At 34.7% G+C, this 12,153-nt stretch overlaps 2 protein-coding genes across 6 annotated transcripts; both read left to right on the top strand.

Moving 5' to 3' along the window:
• Positions 1-2,677: 2,677 nt before the first annotated feature.
• LOC130814972 (proteinaceous RNase P 1, chloroplastic/mitochondrial-like) lies at positions 2,678-7,730 on the top strand. 3 transcript variants are annotated; one of them, XM_057681278.1, is made up of 8 exons: positions 2,679-4,508; positions 4,589-4,678; positions 4,752-4,933; positions 5,065-5,185; positions 6,318-6,386; positions 6,473-6,611; positions 6,701-6,765; positions 6,969-7,730. In XM_057681278.1, the coding sequence occupies exons 1-8, from the start codon at positions 2,763-2,765 to the stop codon at positions 7,023-7,025; spliced, it is 2,469 nt and encodes an 822-aa protein (XP_057537261.1). In that variant the 5' UTR covers positions 2,679-2,762; the 3' UTR covers positions 7,026-7,730. The 3 variants fall into 3 exon arrangements, with proteins under 3 accessions (XP_057537262.1, XP_057537261.1, XP_057537260.1); XM_057681279.1 differs by lacking the exon at positions 6,969-7,730 and having other exon boundaries at positions 2,678-4,508; positions 6,685-6,799; XM_057681277.1 differs by having other exon boundaries at positions 6,701-7,730.
• A 150-nt stretch (positions 7,731-7,880) lies between these two features.
• On the top strand, positions 7,881-11,193 carry LOC130814973 (protein ABIL2-like). 3 transcript variants are annotated; one of them, XM_057681282.1, is made up of 8 exons: positions 7,881-8,475; positions 9,329-9,418; positions 9,508-9,655; positions 9,765-9,867; positions 9,967-10,000; positions 10,092-10,246; positions 10,330-10,397; positions 10,477-11,192. In XM_057681282.1, the coding sequence occupies exons 2-8, from the start codon at positions 9,357-9,359 to the stop codon at positions 10,624-10,626; spliced, it is 720 nt and encodes a 239-aa protein (XP_057537265.1). In that variant the 5' UTR covers positions 7,881-8,475; positions 9,329-9,356; the 3' UTR covers positions 10,627-11,192. The 3 variants fall into 3 exon arrangements, with proteins under 3 accessions (XP_057537265.1, XP_057537264.1, XP_057537266.1); XM_057681281.1 differs by having other exon boundaries at positions 9,329-9,411; positions 10,477-11,188; XM_057681283.1 differs by lacking the exon at positions 7,881-8,475 and having other exon boundaries at positions 8,482-9,418; positions 10,477-11,193.
• Positions 11,194-12,153: the final 960 nt, after the last annotated feature.

Raw genomic sequence — 12,153 nt, 5'->3', positions numbered from 1 at the left:
GGCAATACGTAGGAGGTTCATTCTTTTAGAGATCTATCTTAAACCTAATTTATTAAAGATTAAGGTCTACTCATTGTATTCTTAATATCTATTTACATTATACTTGATGCTTACTTATTGTATTCTTAATGTCCACTTTTAATATCTTAATTATATATACTTACATCATTCTTAATGCCTGCTTACAATATTTTAAAAATATATGATGATCGGGCCAATTAGAGACCGGCCTATCTCATAAGAATTTGTGTTTTGTTTAAAGGGTCATGGGAGATTGGGAGTGACTTATCGAGGCTTTTCATGGAAATTGTATGACAACAATGTGGTTTCTGAAGGAAAAAAAGTTAGATCCAGTGGGGAGTACCTAAGGAAGATGATTAAATATTCACCTAACATGGTAACATTTAATCAAATTTTATTTAGAAATTAGGTTTAGAACATCAATTTTTGTAAGAACTATTTGATATCTATTACGAGTTAACTTGAGACTTTAAATTAGGTGTTTGAATAATTTGTTTTAGTGATGTTATATTCGGAGATAATTTTGGTAGAAGTGGAGCATAAGCTTGTTGTCATTATTTAGAGCGTATAATGATTTTGAGATTTAATATAATTAATCAAATAAATAAATAATTGGAAAACATTCCAAAAATTGCAAATGAGTTGAGTGGGTCGACTCCGCAAGTTGAGGGAAAAATGGCCAAACTAGTCAACTATAGCCAGTCGGTTCGATCGGTGCTCGATCGAGCGGTCGACTCGAGCCAGTTGGCTCGCCTAGTTTGGTGTTGTGCACTGTTTTGCTTCACGCGGTTCTGTCCAAGTTAGTTATTGTCTGTTTTGTTGGTTATGTAATAACTACTTACAATAATATGGTTGTATAATTTGATTATTTTGGGATGGATTGATTTCATGTCGATATTGGTTTGTGAATCGAAGTTGTGTTTCATGTAGCGACATTTTACTTCATGAAATGTTGTGCGTTGTTCTATAAATATAGAAGGCATGTGTGAGTTATTTCCAATATCAAATTTCTGAATTTCTTCTCCTCCATTGCACTTTACATATAGAACGACTTGCAATCCTCTTATGTAATTTTCTGTTGTCTTCTTCCATTTAAGTTTTATTCCATCATTCTAATTTTCCTTAATCTAGGATTTCAATGAAATTCTTTTTATCTCAAAATATAATTCTGGCATACATTCCTGAGCACTATAGTAGGGAGGAAATAATATTCTAAGATAAAGCATCTCGCCTAGAATTTATATCAAGTCACATTCAAAACCTTCTTGTTACTTTGTTTGTGTTTGAAGATCATTGTCTTGAAGTTCTCAATGGCGTACATAAGTAAGGATCTTGGATTGTCATATTAATTTGCAAACCTACTAGTTTATGTAACTTTGTTTTATAAATTGATTATTAATATAAAGTCACATGGGCTAGAGCAAGAGGTGTATGATCGAACAGTCCCTCTTGATAGAGTGTGGGCTCCCCTCGACTCCTTGAGTTCTAGTTGCTAGCTCTTTAATTCATGATGAATGTTTTCATTGGTTTCTTCACTCTTTTGATTGATTGAATTAGAATATTGTTCCTATTGATTTTCTCCGTTAATAATATGATATATTAATATTCAAAATGTTAAAGATCTCATGTATATTTAATCTTTAATGAAAATTTTGTAACAAGCAACTAAGTTTGGTAATACGTGAATCAACTCTTGATTAAACAACTCTCGTATATAATTATTGAAGATTGAAGATGCAGTTTAAATATACAATTTTCTCAATTTAGCACATGAATGTATTAACGACAAATGTTTATTAGAGAAATAAAATTCAATCTAGGGCGTGAGCTCGAAGCTGCTAATGGCTAGTGTTCGTAGAGTTAAAGGTTATCGGTCACCAGAGTTGTATAAGCTCGAAGTTGTTGGGTATGACGTTGAGATGGTTGTTCGCTTGGGATACTCATATTATTCTCGAAGGGGATAATGCTACCATCTATAATGGAATATGCAATTATGCTAAGGTTTTAACCCCAACTTTCCTCCTTTTTGATAGAATTAATGCTCTTAAAACTTCTTTTGTTGGGTTTAAGTGTAATCTTGTAGGTAGAAATAGCAATACGGTAGCACATCTTGTTGCTCGTTGTAACTTGGATATGATGGGTGATTTTATTTTTACGCATCCTTTCCTACAAAGTCTTGTTACTTTGGTTAATCTCGATTCAATATATTGTCCATATTCACTTCAAAAAAAAAAAAAAAAAAAGAAACCTGAACTTGAGATTCAATTTTATTGAGATTGACTCGAATCAATATTTATATCAATCAGAATCAATTTCATCCAAATTGAAGTTAACCGATTTCATCGACTCAAAACAAACCTAACCTGTCATATATCTGATTCAACCCAATATTAACCGTCGATCTTAACTAAACCCATTTTATGATCGATGTCTACTTTATGGAATCTAAACCGATATCAACACAAACTTAATGATTTATAACTTAATAATATCCAAACCAAATAAACTCATAAATTGAAATTAAACCAAATAAAATATTAATCAATTTGAAACCGACTCAAATTCAACTTAAATTGATTGTTACCCTTCCAAACGATACGAACATCCGTTTGCGCACCTCCAATGATACGTAATTATAGACAAAACTCAAATATTCTCGCAAAATAGTTTTTAATTTTTGACTTTTATTAATTTGTTTATACAAACTCATCTCAAACTGCAAGATGAATTAACGGCCACAAATGGCTTCTTCCTTTACCTCCAACACTCTGCAACGGCGGGAAATCATCTCTTCTTCTTTCTGTAAGTGTTTCTCAATTTCTACAATTTCTCCTCTTCCCAATTCTTTTACATTTTCATCTTCCAAACGCCCCATTGCATTAAAGTTCGCTCCTTTCATTTTGGTTATAACACCTGTAACTGCTATTAGCCCTGTCAAAAGTAGAATTTTTTCTAGCTTAGACTATAATTCCTCAACCAATACTGTTAAATTTCGACGTTTTACTGAAAATTTGGGTGCTGGGTATTCATCCTCTTCTAAATTTGACGAAGAGAGGATTGTAGATAGGAAGAATGGAGGTGGGTTTTCAAAGAACAGTAGAAAAAGTAGGAATTGCGATGAAAAAATTAATTTTGGGAAAAGAAGTGAGAAAGGGTCTGAAAATTCTTCAGCTAAGACGGTTTATAGAAGGGAAGAGAGAAAAATGGAGGGAGTTTTGGGGAAAGTTGCTATAAATAGTAATGGGAATGTTAGGAGAGAGTTAAAGGATATTAGGCATGATGCTAAAAAGGGTGAGCTGATTTCTTCTAAATGGGTTAAAGAATCGAATTCAAAGATTGTTGATGGAAATGTAAGTACAGAATTCATTAAAGAAGGTGGTAATTCTAAAGGGAAGGTAAAGAAGAAGGAGAAGTCTAAGAAGAATAAGGTAAATTCACCTGAATTTGAGCTGAGGGTTGGATTGGATATGTGTTCTAAAAAGGGGGATGTTATGGGTGCCATATCACGGTATGATTCGGCTGTTAAGCAAGGTGTGAGGATGGGGCAATACCCTTATACTGTGCTTTTGTATTTGTGTTCTTCTGCTGCAATGGGGGTTATTCGACCCGCAAAAAGTGGTAAGGATAGTAGGAGTTTAGATACAATTGCACAGAAAAACTCGGACGAGGAAAATGAATCCGATGAGGAAGATGATTATGAGGATGATGATAAATCTTTTAAAATTCAGGGTAGGAAAGATGAAACTCTAAAATTAGAGGTAAATGAGATTAGGGTTAGTGATGATGTAAAGAAGTATGCCCTTGAAAAAGGGTTCGAAGTTTATGAAAGAATGTGCTTGGATAAGGTTCAAATGAATGAGGCTGCCTTAACTTCAGTTGCTAGAATGGCAATGGCTATGGGAGATGGTGATAAGGCTTTTGATATGGTAAAGCAAATGAAATCAATGGGGTTAAGTCCGAAGTTGAGGTCTTATGGTCCTGCTTTATCAGTTTTCTCCAGCAATGGGAAAATCGATAAAGCCTTTGCTGTTGAAGAGCACATGTTGGAGAACGGTGTTTATCCCGAAGAACCTGAATTGGAGGCGCTTTTAAGAGTAAGTGTTGAAACTGGTAAAAGTGATCGAGTTTATTATGTGTTGCAAAAACTTAGAACAAATGTGAGGTCTGTCTCACCTGCTACTGCTGAGTTGATTGAAAAGTGGTTTAAAAGCAAAGCATCATCAAGAATTGGGAAACGAAAATGGGATCACGATGTCATTGCTCAAACGATGGAAAAAGTTGGTGGTGGGTGGCATGGAAAGGGATGGTTAGGTAGAGGAAAATGGAGCGTCTCACGAACTACAATTACTCGTGATGGTTTATGTAAATGTTGTGGGGAAAAGTTGGCCTTGATTGACTTGGATCCCGAAGAAACGGAGAGATTTGCTGAATCGGTTGCAGCAATAGCAATAAAGAGAGACAAGAACTCAAGCTTTCAGAAGTTTCAAGTATGAGATTCTTTGCAATTCTTTGTTCATTCGTCAAATGTTTTGTATCCAATCTTCTTGATAGAAAATATATTTGGCAGAGGTGGTTAGACTATTATGGTCCATTTGAAGCTGTTGTAGATGCCGCTAATGTTGGTCTATTCAGTCAGCGGAAGTTTAAACCCTCAAAGGCATGTATTTCTTTGAAATTTCCTTTTCACTGCCAAATGTTTCATTTTCTTACCTGCGTTATGATGTTTGCAGGTCAATGTTGTTGTCAATGGTATTCGCGAAATGCTTCCTTCAATGAAATGGCCGCTTATCATTTTGCACAATAGGCGAGTTACTGGAGGCAAGCTAGACAAGCCGATAGATAAAGACTTAGTAGAAAAGTGGAGAAATGCTGATGCGCTTTATGCAACACCAACTGGATCAAATGATGATTGGTGAGTTAATGGTTCCTGATAGCATAATTTGTATCTATATTGCTAACTAGAATTCCAAATTTAAGGTGTTGGTAGATATAAGTTTACTTTCAGTTATTAATGACTTTTATTTGGATGGCGACTGGTTTCAGGTACTGGTTGTATGCCTCTATAAAGTTTAAGTGTCTACTTGTGACTAACGATGAGATGAGAGATCATACATTTCAACTCCTTGGAAATGATTTTTTTCCAAAATGGAAAGAAAGGCACCAGGTGAGCTAAGCTTTATGAACTCAATAAATCATTCCAGAGAATTGCTTCTAGTGTGTTGTTCCGTTTTATAGGAGTGAAACTGTTTCCTTTATTTTTTATCCATAGAGAAAGTCATTACAACCTCCCGTTACCCCAATCTATTAATTGGCTCCCAGTTAAGGGGGTGTTCGGGTGGAGGGGTTGGATGTATGCAAAGTTAACCGAGGTTGTTTTGATTGACTTTTGTTAGAAAACATCATCCTCAACTTCACATAAATAATAAGTGCACATGATTTAAGGAAACATCTTACTCTAGCCCATTATAATCTGAAACCAAAAAACTATAAACCTTTGACTCCATCGAGAATGGACACGTACAATAAATTTAGAATTTAGACTTTAAGGAAATTGTTTCATCAGAATAATAGGAGTAAAAGATATTTCTTTTAGTACTCCCTCCTATTCGCCTACAAGTTCCATTTACCTTTTTCACACTTGGCGAGTCAACATTCAACCCTTAATATCTCTAATTGTACATAACTAAAAATTATGAAAAGTTGATATTAATAATCCTTACATTGAAACGAATCAAACAAGATGCCTATTGACTAGGTTTTAACTTATAGATTAAGAATAAAATACAAATTAAGAGTGATAAGTGAATTGTAGGCAAAAATGGAGGGTGTATATGTTTTGTCAATTTTTCCCTCTCTTTAGTTTATTCAATTTCAACCTGACACAATTAATACCTGACTTGCTGTCAGAAAAAATATAGATTGTCAACATTACAAAGAAAAATAATGTAGCAGTTTTCACTAGAAACTTCATATGATTCTACTTATGATCAATGTATTTTAATAACATCATGGCCCTACCTTAGCTTCTACTTGATCAAAATTTCGTTTCCTATGTTTTTGAAACACTAAATCAATGTTTCTTGTTTCTAGTTTTGTTTCTCATACGGAACCAAATTTTGTTTCGTGTAAGTTAGATATCTTCCGCTTTTAAATTTTATTAGTAGGCACTCTAGTCTAATTCCCATTCCCTCATTCTTTGAACCCATCTAGAGTTCAAGATAAATACCTTTATGTTTTGTCTTACTCCTTTCATAATATGGCCTTGCGTATTGAGGCACTGTAATTCTGTTTTGAAGGTTCGGTTTAGCTTCTCAGAACTTGGTCCTGTCTTTCATATGCCACCTCCATGTTCTGTTGTCATCCAGGTATGACACCCAGCACTTAGAATTTGTCTTTCAGACATTCAAATGCAATATAATCTTGTAGTTGTATGACATTTGGTTCTTAACAGGAATCAGCGAGGGGCCACTGGCATATTCCTATCTTTTCGGAACACCAATCTGAAGAGGAGAGGATATGGTTGTGTGTTACACGTCCCAAATCCCTTATCAAGAACCATAATCACATAGACGGGACAGATTCAGAAGAAGGTAATGCCATATATTCATATTCCTTTGACATGTTTGTATAGCATAGACTGCATATTCCATAAAACATTTACAGAACTTGATTGAATCAGATTCAGAAGGGGATATAAAAGATGAACGGCAACATGGAAGCTCAAATTCGCGTCATTCACATCAGGTGAAGTCTTCTGTAGCTTCTACTAGCAAAAAAGAATCAGAAGAACTAGTTCCTGTGAATCACGGAGATCTTGAAAACACACTTTCAGAATCCACATCTTCAAAATTAGACAATATACCCATTTTGAATTCTATAAAAGCTGCTGAGAAGCTTGGTCAGTGTGTGCTCGATTTTGAGATTTGACGTGGTACAACTTAATTTAGATTTGGAGAACTGCTGAAGGTTTGCAAACAAGGATTTTTCGATTTGGAAGCGCATAACACCAGATGCTGTGCTAACTTGAGATTTATACAAGTCCTGACTCATGATTGAAGCCCCGCACATTCCAGGTTATTATCCAGTGGTCAAGACAATTCGGAGCTTAAAAGATGGTATCTTGGTGTGATTACATGAGTTAGCTCAAAGGGTTGTCCTGCATCTGTTCTTTTTCTATCAATTTATTTGACAGAGTTAGTTGGTTTTCTCTCCTTTCTATATGGTACGGGAAAATTCAAAAATCAAAAATAGAGGTAGCTAGTGTGCTGGTTTGTGAGTTATGACTGACCCACCCTTTTAGGATCAGCCAGACATGGTCCTGCCCAAATTTGAATCAGCTTAGGCCAGCTCTCATGTAGTGCATTTGATGAGCCCGCTTTAGGCGAAGCTTGATTAATTCTGCTTTTTTTTTTTAATTTTTTTTTTTTTTTTTTTCTTAAGATTAGGTATTTGAAATAATAATCTAGAAATATTGGTCTTGCATGGACCATCCCATCCATAAACCTAGAGGGTCCAGCTTGGTCTGAACTAGTCATGGACCAGCCTCTAGCTGCCTCTACTTGACCATACGCGTGAAATGTAAGATTTCCTCTGTTCCACTGTATTGATACGCTATTCTTTAAAAGCTATTACAGCCATTATCGGTAGTAAATAGTGAAAATTGTGATGAATACATTAGAAGATATATGATCATGCTTGTTCTATTCTAATTATGTTTTTCCTTCGTAAAATCTCATCCATTGTGAAGAAAAACACATGTTTGAAGATGTGAAATTCATTATCTAGTGTTATAAACCAACACTTTGAGCATATCAGGAAACAAGACATTTATTAAAAACTAATACGCTAACTCATTCTTATTACCATATACCATCATTTAAAACCGATCATCAAACACTCTGGATAGTAATTTTTAATGGGTTTTCCGATAACAGATGGAAAAGTGAAATATTACTCATAATAGTATAATACTGATAAACATACAATCTACCTTAATGGGAACATCCATTAATTTAAGGTATAATAAAGATACTTCATGGTGAATCATCAAGTGCAAGGACACAAATGCACTTTCATCGGTAACAGACAAATCAGAAAAGGGAGCACAACTTCACGGGTGCTGCATTACTTGTTTAATCATTTTTTTTGTTTGCTTCTTATGATTATGATTTGTTGTTTTCAGTAACAGCCAGATCAATCACGAGCCTATAGTTTCCTGGTAATCCTTTTTCCAATCACCATACTACACATGTCAATCATTTGAGGGTGAAATGTAAGAAAACAAGAAAACAGTTCAACTTATAGAAGCACTGTATAGCGTACTTCTATATACATATATTCTTCTCCACTTGGAATCTAAGTGAGAGATATAGAATGTTGAGTTCAGTTAACTTTGAAAATGGCATTCTCGGTCCTGAGTCGGTTGACTCGCTTCGTTTCCTTAAGTCTCTTCAGGTATACTTCTGTTTGCTTTGCTTCTTAGTTTAAGATTTAGTTTGTGATAATAATAATTTTAACTTGGGTGTGTTTTGTACTTTGCTTCTTTAATTTGCTTTGATGATTGATAAATTTGTTGTTATGCTTGTACACAACAAGACCTGCACAAAAGGAGAGTTGACTGTATACAAACCAATAATTTTTCAGTCTAAAACCAATCGATAATAGGAGAATTAGCCTGTTAAGGAACCAACTCAACCAAAAGCTTAAGCTAATGGTTGAGGCTCCAAAATATGTTATATACTCTAACACGTCCCTCACGCGAGAGCCTTTTAGACTAGAAGTGTGGATGCAGCACAGGTTCTCCTCATACCTAATGCTAAATATTCCACTTTTTCTCTAATTTTTTGATGTCGGACCACATGTGGCCAACAATAATTGCAATGTTATCGTAGCGGTATTTTTTCACCAAATTGTTATCCCCTCAACTAGCTACGTTTGATTTTGGTCGAATGTTTATTTCAGTTGATTATTAGTGAGAGAAAAAGACAAAAAAACAAGTGGACGAAGGATGTAATGATGAAAAAAGGATGAGTTTGTGGATGAGATTAAGAGGGAGAAATGTAGCAAATTCGCTGGAAATTCAAAAATGGAAAAATATAGAAAATTGAAAGTGTAGGGGAGTATCAATTATGTGTTCCCTTGTTGTAATGGTTGTCTTTGCTTTGTGATGAAACAACTATCCTTTGTTTATATTATCCTAGATTTTTAAAGGAAACCAATGTTGTCTGCTTGTAAAAATTGTCAAGGATTCATAATAATGTGATTCATATGTAGTTACTTTATTCATTAATTCAACAAATCTTTGTAGGAGCTAAAGGAATTAAGGGCTCAAATTCATGATGCTGCTGACTACTGTGAAAAATCATACCTTAACTCGAAGGATAAAGCACTGTAAGCTGTAGTTTTTCTAACTCATCTGAAGTGAGTTATAGAAAACTTATTTAATTAATGGCTAATTATGTGTTAAGCTTTTTTTGTTAAATGCAGCGTGCTTGAAAACACAAGAGAGTACATATGTAGAGCTGTGGTTACAGTCGTTGATCACCTTGGAAGCGTTTCTGCTAATCTTGATTCCTGCATTCAAACGAGTGAACGAGCTAACAAAGTGGAGTGTCGAATCAATTGCCTAAAGCAAGTTAGTAACCTAAACGCTGAAAATCCTTGATGCTTTACAGCCCGTGTTTGGCTGAATGTCATAAGTTTATTGTCATATGTCTATCCTAATTTACTTGGTGTTGGAACAGAAACTTGATTCATGTGATCTATACAATAACAACTTCACCTTGACTAAAGTTCGATGGAGTACGAATTTGCCAAGATATCACCCTCGATATATCTTACCACCATGTATGTTGTGCGTGCACATCTCTCTCCGTAAGCATTTCCCAATTTGAATGTGTTTAAGATGTTGAAACTAATATTTTGATTCTCCTTTCTTTTAAACAGCGGATCCTTGTAAAGAACCGAGCTCACCCTTGAGGTATTCTAACTCGAGTCTTTTATATAGGATGTTTGAAGGATGTCTTTGCCTATATTGTAAGCATCTGGACTGAGATAATTTGTTGATTCAGGGAACCTAATCAGATAAACGATATCACAAAAGGTAGTGAAAATGAGTTCAAGATTGTTGAAGACGTGCCACTTTTTATGTATACAAGCTCAAACAAGATATGTCTCGGTACAAGTCCAAGGTCACCACTTGAAATCGCGGCCAAAGAAATTACTGGTAAGTAGATTTTTGTTCTAATACAAATATCAATTCCATGTTTGGTATACTAAACTGACCATAATAGGTTTCAACTGTGTTAGTCGTGCCTGTTCGTGATGGATTCTCGGTTTCTCCCAAGTTAATACGGAATCCTTCTTTTCATTTCCAGGTGAATATTAATCATGGAGCTATAATCTTGTAGTATACATTTTTAGAATACTACTTATATGGGTGCCTCGAAATTGCAGGATAATAGGAAACCTAGTGGGATCAGAAGACTAATGCAGCGGAAATCAGCGAATGAAGACGAGATCTCATACATTCTTCGAAGAAGTAAAAAGTTGCCATCTAGATTTCTAAAGCTCAAGCAGAAGCTTCATCTCGAATTTTCATCATAGAATCATACATCTTTCCATACAACCGATACTCTTGCTTGCGATCATCACTCTGCCAAATATGGATCCTGCATGAGCCGAATTCCCAAAGGTGGTCATTCTCAGTAATCATCAGCAAATATGTTGTTATTTTGTAAATGCGATATATGCTATATCTTTCTAAATGCATTTGGGTCAATCGGAAATATCTTTTTTTATTACAAAGATAAAGTTATATACATCTGACCCCCTTAAATTTTGCGTATTGGGGAGCCACTTAGTGGCGTTGGGGTAAGACTGTTTATATATGTGGCTTTTCTGATGTTTCAAAGATTGTGCTTTTGTTTGGTTCTTGTTTATATGACTGGTGTGTAAACTTCTATTTCAACCAAGATGACTATTGAGATATCAAAGAGACAAATTTTGAGTGTCTTTTGCTCATTAAGTCAACAATATTTTTTGATAAACTCTTGGTGTTTGGTTCATGAAACATGACATTCGATCCTTTTGTTTTTGAATTTTCAATCGGTTTCTATGATCCAAGATGGGTCTTTGTATAAATTTTTTTGCAAGAAAGATTGTAAGGACAATTATTTTTAACAAAAAGATTTCGAGAAAATTTATATTTTTTAATTTGTCGTAGGAGAATAAGATAAAAAAAATTAAGTTTAGAAGAGAGGAAATGTGGTTTGTTTATTGTTGACATTGAAAGAAAGAATTTACAACCACAACAAAAATAAAAATGCTTTACATCAATGTACAAATCAAAACGGTGAAATAGTGTAATACTCATGTTTAACGATTTTTGAAGAATATGGGGACTACATGAATAGTATGTGTTAAGGCTCACAAATCGTAAATAATAGATCCGCATTTGTATAATATATTTCGCTTTAGGCTGAGCCTGCATGGATACATTTTCGAGTATCTTTCCTAAAGGTCTTGCTAATTTAGAATTGGATCACTTATATGATTGCAAACTCTTTAGTTTCCAACGTGGAACTTCAGATGTGCACTCAACAATCTTTCTTTCACACTAGAGACCAAATCACTCGTGTTCTCTCATCCAACAAATGATATATGTGTCTCCTTGCATCGCCACTTTACTAGGGAGTTTGCTCCCTTGACCACCGTGTTTAAATGACTCTCAATACAAGTCAACAAAATCAGATTTTCTGATTTCAAAGGTCTCACTAAGAGCCCTCCCACAACTGTGAATGATCGCATTAGCATGATATTGCCTGCTTTTGTTCGAGTCCACACGAATTTGTTTTTTGGGCCTTCACAAAAAGCCTGACACTAATCTAGAGTTAGATCACTTATATGTTTATCAACTCTTTCTTTTTAAGGTTAATTGTTAATATTCACACTTTTGGAAAACTTAGTGAAAATGTTTACTTGAAAACATCTCGTATATCAAATCAAGTTGTTTAGCACTAAACCTTGTAATGGAAAGTTTAATCTACACAAATTCTTATTTGAGACAGTCTCACCTTGAGACGTTCTCCATACATAGGTTGAATATCCCAAGTAATATAATCATTATTAGCA

This window comes from Amaranthus tricolor, chromosome 6, assembly GCF_026212465.1.
Source record: "Amaranthus tricolor cultivar Red isolate AtriRed21 chromosome 6, ASM2621246v1, whole genome shotgun sequence".
Taxonomy (NCBI): domain Eukaryota; kingdom Viridiplantae; phylum Streptophyta; class Magnoliopsida; order Caryophyllales; family Amaranthaceae; genus Amaranthus; species Amaranthus tricolor.
The sequence above is the reverse complement of the archived record's forward strand: the minus strand, read 5'-3'. Positions and strand labels throughout refer to the sequence as shown.